At 40.1% G+C, this 9,928-nt stretch overlaps 1 protein-coding gene across 1 annotated transcript; it reads right to left on the reverse strand.

Moving 5' to 3' along the window:
* Nucleotides 1-400: 400 nt before the first annotated feature.
* LOC119008755 (suppressor of cytokine signaling 6) lies at nucleotides 401-8,318 on the reverse strand. The gene is made up of 3 exons (XM_037079393.1): nucleotides 7,668-8,318; nucleotides 7,137-7,206; nucleotides 401-5,563 (listed from the first exon to the last, which is right to left on the reverse strand). Exon 3 carries the CDS (start codon nucleotides 5,435-5,437, stop codon nucleotides 3,827-3,829), a length of 1,611 nt encoding a protein of 536 aa, XP_036935288.1. The 5' UTR covers nucleotides 5,438-5,563; nucleotides 7,137-7,206; nucleotides 7,668-8,318; the 3' UTR covers nucleotides 401-3,826.
* Between the last annotated feature and the right edge of the window lie 1,610 nt (nucleotides 8,319-9,928).

Below are 9,928 nucleotides of genomic sequence, written 5' to 3' on the forward strand. Positions count from 1 at the left end.
AACATAACTTCTATTCACAGAATCCACCTGGATATGCCTTATTTTAGTAAAATATTGTCAGCAGCAGTTTTTGTACGTTTTCTATTTTTTAAAAAAAGCTTTGTATTAAGAAATACCTGTGTACATGTGGACACAGCCTCATGATGTCATGAAGGCTATCTTGGCTAAGACCCACTTTTTCGGACATTGGCCATACTTGGGAATAAAAGTCAAGACATCTCTGCCACATTCATTTTGCCCATTCCTTTAAAAATGTGTCTCTTGTGAGTTCCCAAGCTTTATGAAAAAGGGATACTAAATCACTAGAGTGCCCCTTTCATTTTCACAAGTATCATGTAAGTGATGACAGGAATGCTCCTTTGAGTATCATCTCATATGAGAAAATGAAGAAAAATTAAAAATGTTTTAGAATATAGTTTTTTTATTTATAATTTATAATTGGCAGATACAAAAAACTCTTGAACTGTATCCAAAGTGTGCAATAAAATCACTGTTGATTTTTTTCCCAAAAGAAAAATACAAAAAGACCATCTACTTTGGAAAGTTGACAACCGATGTAAACTGGAGTGAACCGGTAACTCTACGGAGGGTTTTACTAATCGCTACTAATGCTCTTTTAACTGACTACAGTTTGTTAACAAATTGCAAATCTGCTTTACTCTCCCAAGACGATAACCAAAGTCATTTAGTGTACATACATCTACATTGGTGACATTCTATTTTCCCCCATTGTTAAATACAAGAAAAGGCAATCATATCCATATAAGCAGCACAAATGTGTATAACACATTAAAATGAAACAAAAGTTCTCAAATTGTACCAAGATGTTCATGTGAGAGAGGGTAAACCAAAAAAAAAAAAAAAGAGGGAGAGCATTTCCAAACATAATGTTGTAAACAATCACCTTCACTCGCCGAGATGCACAAAAAAAAAAAAAACAATTGTTGGAGCTTGTTAAGTGCTAAACAGCTGTTATTAACTTAAAACGTTTCAGCAGTCCGAACAAGCATCAACCTCTGGAATCAAACATTGAAGGCAATAACGCTTAATAATAGACAAAATAACTATTTAGAAAACTCACAGCAGCAACACCGTATGAAACTGGTTCCTGCTTGTTGAAGTTTGATGACAAAACCGCAATTAAAAATGGAAAATACAAGTTAAGGAACATTGTATTAAAAAAGACTAACATTTTGCTTTCACATTTCAACTGAAACACATACACGCACGCCCAAAAAGTAAAATCTAATTTACATCCACATTCTTGCCATGATCCCATTCCTTGACAGCCTGTGAGCATTAGCAGAGGCTTTGATATGATGCTGGTGCCTTACCCTTTATATCCCACAGATATGACATAAACAAAACAATCTCCATTTATCTAAACAGTTATATGAACACAGAAGGACAAAACGTGACTATATTTCTTCTTCTTTAAAACAAAAACAAAAAAAAAACAAAAAAAAAAAAACACGGCATCTGAAGGACGACTTTAGGCAGGAGAGGATCCAAAGCATGTCAATGGAGACTATTCAAGTGCAAAAAAATGTGTCAATGTAGTTCTTATGATTCTCATGCTTTCTGAAACTGGTCCGCAGGCAGATAAAATGGATCCCTCGAACAAGCGTACATTCCTTTTGTACAGCCCCATCCCCCAGATGGCAAATGTCACAAAAATAAAACTCACATAAAGGATTCAAAGAAAGAAAAAAAAACATTTCTTGTACACAGAATGTCCAGCCCATGTTTGTGACAGAAAACAACATCCCTCTACACAGCCAAACACACGACCTAGATCCTCTGTTCCTATACAACGCAACGCTTCAAAATACCAAGTCTTTAAAACATGCAACACCGTCCAGAGTTCCTATCTAATTTCTGCTGTGCTAGACTCACGGTAACTTTCCTCAGACACCAACGTTTCCAGCTAACTAAAACTAGAACTATGCACTAACATTCTACCAAAAATTGTCTGAGAGACCACTTTCCAAATACTTTTGAAAAGGACACTGATGTCAAAAAAGATGCTCATTCATAATGTGAAAAACACTATTCCCTGTCATAGTATCCATATAAAGCACTTGCGTAGCATACTGTGTGCTCTTCCCTTTACTCTGGCACCAACAGCCAAGTAGAGACAATCTGTGGGGTAGTGCAGCTCTGTGGGGACAATGTGAATATGCAATGGCAAAAACTATGCCTTCTCCTTTTTAAATGTCCTTGAAACCCATATGACACTGATGATAGAGCCATGCAGCTGCGGTGGAACCTTTGTCACATGCCGAAAACCCTGGCATCGCTCCAAGATGGTGAGGACGACTAACCCTGGCTTTCCCCGAGTCCATATTCCTAAGCTCACGACATTTATGGGATTCCTTTGATCTGGGTCCAGCTCGTTGCTAGCATTTTCGAGACTAAGGAACAACCATCCCTACATACAGATTCAGGTCAAATAACTAGAGGCATTTTTTTAGTTGCAGGTTAATTGAGGGAAATTTTCTTCACTTATAAAACTGCCAAAGGTAAATGCAATAGTGCATTAAACAGCCCTATACTCAGCCAAAATCCTTCATCCGTTGACCAACATCTCTTATTTAGAGTAACTCTACAGTGCCATTAATTGACAGTCTTAAAGCCTTTACTACATGCAGATACAAGCATTACAGATAGTGACAAAGTTGTTAGGCCTGAGCTGCAGTGCAGTTTATGTAACATTCCTAATGCAGAAAAGATTTCACTTTTAACGTTAACATATTTTTAAAAAGGTTTATACATCAACTTCAGTGCTGTTCCTGCAAACTGCACATTGGAGTCCAGCATCGTCAGTACCTTTAGGCTTGCACATTATAAAATGGCTACATGCAGCCACACAATGTAAGGCTTCGTCTCTGACAAACTGTTCCATCCCACTTACAGACCGGCCAATTTTTGACATCTTTTGCAACAAAATGTGGTTAATGATTTGGACGTGGTAAACCCATGTGACTCTGAAAGGGTTTTTCTTTCTTTTTTTCAAAGTAGCAAACATGACAACAACAAAATAAAGCCTGCGTCAGACTAAGCATACTGAAGCATTAATGTACGAGTTGTATGTCAGGTAGTACCATGGCATAATAAGAGTCAAATAATGCTTGAGGAAGAACTAGCATCCACTGGATATGTTGTGAAGTATGTAAATTAGCAGAACATGTTGGCCACCATCACTTGTTGTATGATTTGACTAATTGCATAGAATAAATGCAGAATGATCTTCTCATTTGCAGTCTGATCGTGCTGAAAAAGATGATCAAAATTGGTTCATCTGCAGGGAGCTTAAAATGTGATTTAAAACTTATGTAGCACTATTTTTCCTTCTTTTAAATGTACAATTTACTGGATAAAGATTTTTTTCCTTATTTTAAACCTACAATTTAGTGGATAAAGATTAAATGAACTTCCAAATCCAGAGTAGATTTTTAGTTTTCCTTCACGCAGATGACAAATTTATGAAAATCTGCTTTACTTGCAGAGCTGGATTTTACTGTTAACCCTACGTGTTTAATGTCTGCACTTAACATATGCAACTAGGATAACTTGGCTGTATACCTCTGCTATTGTTTTTTGCAGTAGATTATGTGCTGGCACTATGTCTCTGGAAGTTAAGACCAGCAGAAAATAAACCCAGAACAGTGGAATGGAGGACTTAACAGTGACAAAGTCTCCTGGACACAAATCAAGAGCCACCAAAACCGATCATCTCAAAACTGTGGTTGTCTGTAAACCTTGTTTAAATCTCTGAACTGAACCCAAAAGTGCAAATTGCTACCACTGCCCTATCTCTGTGTCCTCAGTAGTGCTTCTCCTGCAGATAATCTTTCATCTTGTTAGGTAAGGGTAGTTTCTGGATCAGGTCTATCCTCGTGTACTGTCTAATGACGAAGCGGCAAAGGTACTGCAGGGAGCGCACTTGCATAAACCTAGATACTGGGTTGGTTAGTCTGACAGGGTAGGTTGCAGAACCTGGCAAGCGAGACCTGGAGTAGCAAAAAGCTCCATTCTCTGAGTCTTTGATAGAGTGTTCGATTAAGTCAACGATGGATGTGTGTCCTTCCACGTCCGGCTGCTCGTAGAAGCTGAAGCGTCCATTTGAGTGTTCGATACGGGTGTGGAGGGTTTTGCTCTGGGACCTGAAACTCAGGCTGAGCAGGTACCTGTCATCTGAGCTGTCTCTGACCAGGAAGGAGCCGTCGGCCAAGTTGACCAGTTTTTCCTCTGCCTCCCAACGTGTGATTGGCCCCCAGTACCAGCCCTGCCTCGCAAGCTTCTTCAGCTCCTCTGTCAGACTGGTGACGACCATGGGCCCACTGGTCTGGACCGAGTCGTACACCCGACTAACCCCAGGAGCTGTATTTGGGTCAAAGTTGAGGTGGTGTCTTACCCTCTCAGCAACCTGGCTATCTGAAGAGCTGAACCCTGAAAAAGTCCTGGGAAGATGTCCGTTAGTTGTTATGGGCGGCAGAAGCGGAGAGAGGGGAGGTGGGACCTCTACTCTAGAACTTTGGAGCATCACACCAGCAGATCCGATGAGAAGACTGTTAACTGAGGTTTCCATGAAGAGATCAGGAGGCATCCCACAAACTAGTTCATGTTCCTCCTGTCCCTGGTCTGTGTGGAGGGACCTACTGTCCGCTTCAGTCACCACCTCCATAGGAGAGGAGCTGTCCAAGCAGAAGGAGTGGGACCCTTCTGGGTACATTCCCTCATCTAAAGGCATTGTGTACTGGATGTAGTCCTGGGGAGTCAACCCCAGCACCACAGGCACGTCATTTTCATCAATGTTTAGATGCAGCTCACCATTTTGTGGCTGCTGAAGATTCTTTAAGGATTCTGCTTGGTCCTGAAAGAGCCCTTCCATCTGGAAATCGTGAAATTCTTTCCGGACACCATTCAAGTTGGGACTCGGGCTGGGAGAGTGAACCATGGCTTTAACTTTTACCTCCATCTTGATGCACGCATCATCAGAGTTGACTGAACGCAGAGGCCACGGTGAGGGGCTATAATGATGACTCCGTAGGGATGAAGATCTAAGTGGTCTCTGGGCTTTCACCTCATTGAAGCTTATGGGCACAGACGAGGACGAGAAAGTGTCATCGTCATCCACTGAGCCGATGGCAGAAGAGCTTCCTTTCACTTTCGCCTTCTGCTTGGCAGACAGCCTCCTTTTTAGTGATCCCATCAGGCCTTCACTCTTTGAGCGGCCCTTATTCTGGCCCCCTTTGTCCTCCTCACCACCAAGGTCACAGCCAGAAAGCTCTTTGGTGTAGCAGCCCCCAAAAAGTGACTCTTCCTTCGAAAACTCTGTAGTCACCGAGGGCTGCTGGAGCATGACAAAGTCACCCTCCTCTTTGCCCTTTATGCTGAGGGACTTGCGGATGGTCTTAAGGCTTATCTTCTTCATTCTGACAGGCCCTCCAAAGTGGGGGCATGGGATGGCTCTCCTGGTATCCTGATGAAAGTACTATCCACAGCGTCCTCCCATCAGGCCACACGAAACAAGTCATGCATACAGTGGAGCTATCAAACCCTGCAGGAAGAAAAACAAAAAACGACAAAAGACGAAAGACAAGATTATAGACATCCTATGTTTCGTCTTCCAGTACTTCAGAAAGTAACACACACATAACAGTAAAACGACTTAATTTAATAAAGCTGTTCATCTATATTGGGGGAGTAGCGTGGCAGCTGTGGACATTTTTAAACATGGTTCATGGTCATCCTAAACTCAGAACCACCAAAACCATAAGACAAAAAAGCATCTTTTGGAATAACTGTAAAGGACTTGCAAACAAACACTATAAAAGAATGATTTTATTTGTATTAGTATAATTGGTCAGATAAAAATGATCTTAACAACAGCACAGAATATCACAGCCATTTAGTGCAGTCCCCTGGTATTAAAACAGTGAATATTTGTTGATGTATTAATCCCATTAACGATACAACTTAAGGCCAGGCAATATATTCACATTTTATCATTATCGTGATTTGAGAGTATATATTTTCTTCAATTTTATCTGCCTATGGTTATATCGTAACACAGCACAAGTGCTGTCGTTTCCTGTTTTAAAGGGGACAATAAGTCAAATGGTGTAATTTCTCAGTAAATCATGTGAACTATAAAATGCAAGAAACGTTAAAGCCAATTATAATTTCCTAAGGCTCACTGCCATGTTATTAAATGTCTCGGCTTCTGACACAGCCCAACAGTGAAAGACATTCAGTTTATGATCACAGAAGATGAATAAAAACAGCAAATCCTAACAGCAGACAGAAACTAGAACTTCAAAATGTTTGGCAAGTTTGCTTGAAAACACTATTAAGTAGATTAATCAATTATTAAAATAAATGACTTAATGCAGACTGAGTTATAGCTTCGGCTCTAAACTGTGTACCGCCAGCACAAATGGTTTGAAATGAAACAACAATTATGGAGGTCAGGGTCACTGTAATTGGCTCTTACATCCATGCTGTGTACAAATTGTGGTCCTTCTAGAAACGTTGTCCCCTGTGAAGCAGGGAATTGTAGTCTGACAACATACATATAACAAAAATCACTGTGTTTAATATCTAACTGCAAGTCCGTTCAACGGTTACACTAACTGCATGAAGTCTATGATCCGCAGACATCAACAGATGCTGTGTATTTCCCCTCAGCTGCTGCTGTTCTCCATGATTCTCTTTAAACTCCTCGGTCGTTCTGGCTGTGTGTTCAGTATCACTTCCCTGCTGCACTGGTTTACTACAGACCACATATGAAACGGCCCACAGTACTCACACTGCTTCCCCAATTTAGATGTGAACATCATCAAAAACAGCCTCATGATTGAGATCTAGCACAGCCATGATTTCACTGGAAATGCAAAGTGAACAATTGGAAAATGTGTCACTCTACAAACATTCACTGACCACACCATGTTAAGGCCATTTAATTAAATGAATAACAATCACTGCCTGACCATCTGTTTAAAAATACATGTAAATACTGCCATGACAGCTCTGGCAACCCAAGAATCAAACAGTATCTAGAGACATGTACCACCTACAGCTCCTAAATGAAGCTGCTTTCTAATCAAGACAGCTGCAATGTGATTACTCACCATTATGTGCAGGAAAATGGTGACTCAGTTGGATGGGTCAAGTTCCACTTCCACCACCTTTCATTTGATGCTGTGAAAAACAATAGCCAGCTCAAAATTAAAAGTTTGACATTGACCTTTTTACATATTTATTTTATAACGACACATTACATGCAGCTATACGGTACACCAAGCACTGTGTATGAATTAAGACCACGGTAGCATGGTATGTCCTGACCTGGCAGGGCCTACGGACACAGCAGCATGCCTTTAGCTTAGCTACTTTGAGCTTGTTTGTGTCTTTAATGGCAGTATTCTTAAACTGTGTATTCAAACTACGATTCGGTGGGTGGCACTTTAAATAGTGCGAGCACAAGAAAGAAGCATGACTTTGTGCGACATAAACTGCCAATTAACTCAACAGAGGCTGGTTTGCTTGTATGCTAACATCAACTAGCTAGCAGCCAGTTAGTTTGTACTTTCAAAGTAAGCCTAGTAGAATACACACAAAAAATAAAATAAATAAAATATACACATTATATTGTCTCTTACCCGGTCACTTCTGCTTGTCTTACCAGGCGAAATAACCCAGAGTTGCTGGCACTTGTCGTTCATGAAAGATTCGCCCCTTTAACGACAGATGGCTAATGCTAGCCTGGCTAACGTTAGCTCACCACCTAAGCCAATCAGCTAGCTTTGTTAGCGTTTGCTGCCGAAAACATTACCATTAGCTTCCCTTCGGTCGCCTCCTGCGCCCGGGACGTAAAAGTACAAAGTTGTTTTTAAATGGCCGGATTTAGTTCCTCTCTAAATGTGCGGGTTGGCGTTGCCGACTGGCGTGACACAATAAGGTGACATCTCTGTGGCTGGGTTAGCTAACACTTTGTAGCTTCACGGCCCTCTTCCTTTCTTCCTTTGTGTTGCCTGTTGAATTGTGGGAGCAGATCGAGATGCAGCGAATCAGACGCACACAGCGGCCACGGCAAGTTTTCACATCCCGGAGGCAAAAACACAAACACTGAGGAGGGATGTGCATCATGACACAAATGAAAACTGTAATGATATTTATATATATAAAAAAAGAAAAAATCTAGTACATATATGTATAATTTGGAGACATGATTCATAAGAAATATTTCAATATTTGTTTTTTTAATCGACAAATTAGGGTTACAAAAAGAGGTTTTGATCATCTAAACGCCTAAAACACAAGATAAGGGCAGTGAAATATGTGTCAATAACCCAGTATTTCACTATTGCCACCCAACAGAAGCTGCCCACTTGCCAAAAGGAGAAGGATGTGGTTGAGCTGGGCAGCACCCACTTATGGAGCAAGGCATTGTGAAAAAAAACAAACTAACATGCATTCTGTGTGAACTTCTGCTAAAAACTGTGTGAACTAAATAGGGCGGCGCAATGTGGCAAAAGAAAAAAAAAAGCAGATATTGCCATTTTATTTAAAGGGGCTCTGTGTAGTTTTAAAGGGGAAATTCAGACTCGGAATATTAATATTTATATTAATGAGGTGCTAATACAAACACAGACATATGTATTTTTTCCATAACTGAATAAACAAGTTGTTCTCAGAGGAAAATAAGGTCTCCTGAACACTGTTTGAAGCTAGAAAGGTGGCAGGGTCCGCCACATATCCTTTAAGGTCAGTTTGTTTATTCAGTCATGAAAACAAAGAGTGTTTGTTTGTATACTTTGTTTAGGCATAATAAGAAGAATCAGTCAAAGTAGATCTTTCTCTTCAGGGTCTATGATTTCTTCCCCAAAAACTAGACAGTGTACCTTTAATTAACTTTGTTCATCTTCTCTGAGAAAAAAAAGTTTATTAATCTTGATGATGTGACATTTGATGACAACTAAATGAGGAAGTGTTGAAAAAATATGTTCTCTCACATCTGCAGAGCGAGATGTGTACGGCAAGGTGTCGCTACACTTCACGTTCTTCCATTATAACGCTGCTTTTGTCAGTTTATCATTATCAAATAAAAACTGCAGCTTCGTGTGGTTTGGACATTGCACTCCTCGGGCATGATGCGATTTGATTATATTGCGATTAATCATGCAGCCCTAGAACTCAAGAAATCGATATGAAGGCAACTTGTGTAAGTCACTGGCCGACATGGGTGTAAAAAAAAAAAATGTCTCTCTGAATGCCGTGACATGAAAATTCAACATGCTGGACTGAGACTGAGCAAGAAAAACAGAGAAAACTTGCTAAAGGGAGCTGTTGCCTGTTGAATTCACTCACCGCAGAGGCATTAATCATCTTCCCTGTGCCACATGAAACTGTTAGATATGCAGTCCCTGAAATAATATTAATAACCACAGAGTGTTTTGTTTTGTTTTTTTTTTTAAATGTGAGAGCCAAGTTATTTGGACTTTTTTTTTTTTGCCAAAAGGAGTGATTTTGTTTTCTTAATTGCCTGAATCACTGAGATGTAATACTCTCTTCTTCTTTGTGCGGAAACGTGACGGCGAAATCCCAGATATCAGATATTCTGTTTGTTAGTTCTGTGTAGCAGTCTTTGATTGAATACAGCAGCTGCTTATGAAGATAAACATTTCAAACTAATTAATGACTGAAACTTTTTAAAAAAAATAAATAAATAAAAATATTTATGGCTCTGGGTTATAGCAAAGAACAAATTTTTCTAAAAACAGTTTTCTGGCTGTTTTCATGCCGTGCCGTTTAAGACACAGTGTACAACTTCCCCTCAGTGGAATAATCAGGAGTCCATTTTTCACCACAGCTATCAGATAACTGTAGAAATATTAACCAGTGCACTTTTTCTTCCCACCCT

Source organism: Acanthopagrus latus, chromosome 19 (assembly GCF_904848185.1).
Source record: "Acanthopagrus latus isolate v.2019 chromosome 19, fAcaLat1.1, whole genome shotgun sequence".
Classification (NCBI taxonomy): Eukaryota; Metazoa; Chordata; class Actinopteri; order Spariformes; family Sparidae; genus Acanthopagrus; species Acanthopagrus latus.

Bases quoted from the DNA above. Each gene is read 5' to 3' on its own strand.
- LOC119008755 (XM_037079393.1), bottom strand. From the start codon at position 5,437: ATGAAGAAGATAAGCCTTAAGACCATCCGCAAGTCCCTCAGCATAAAG.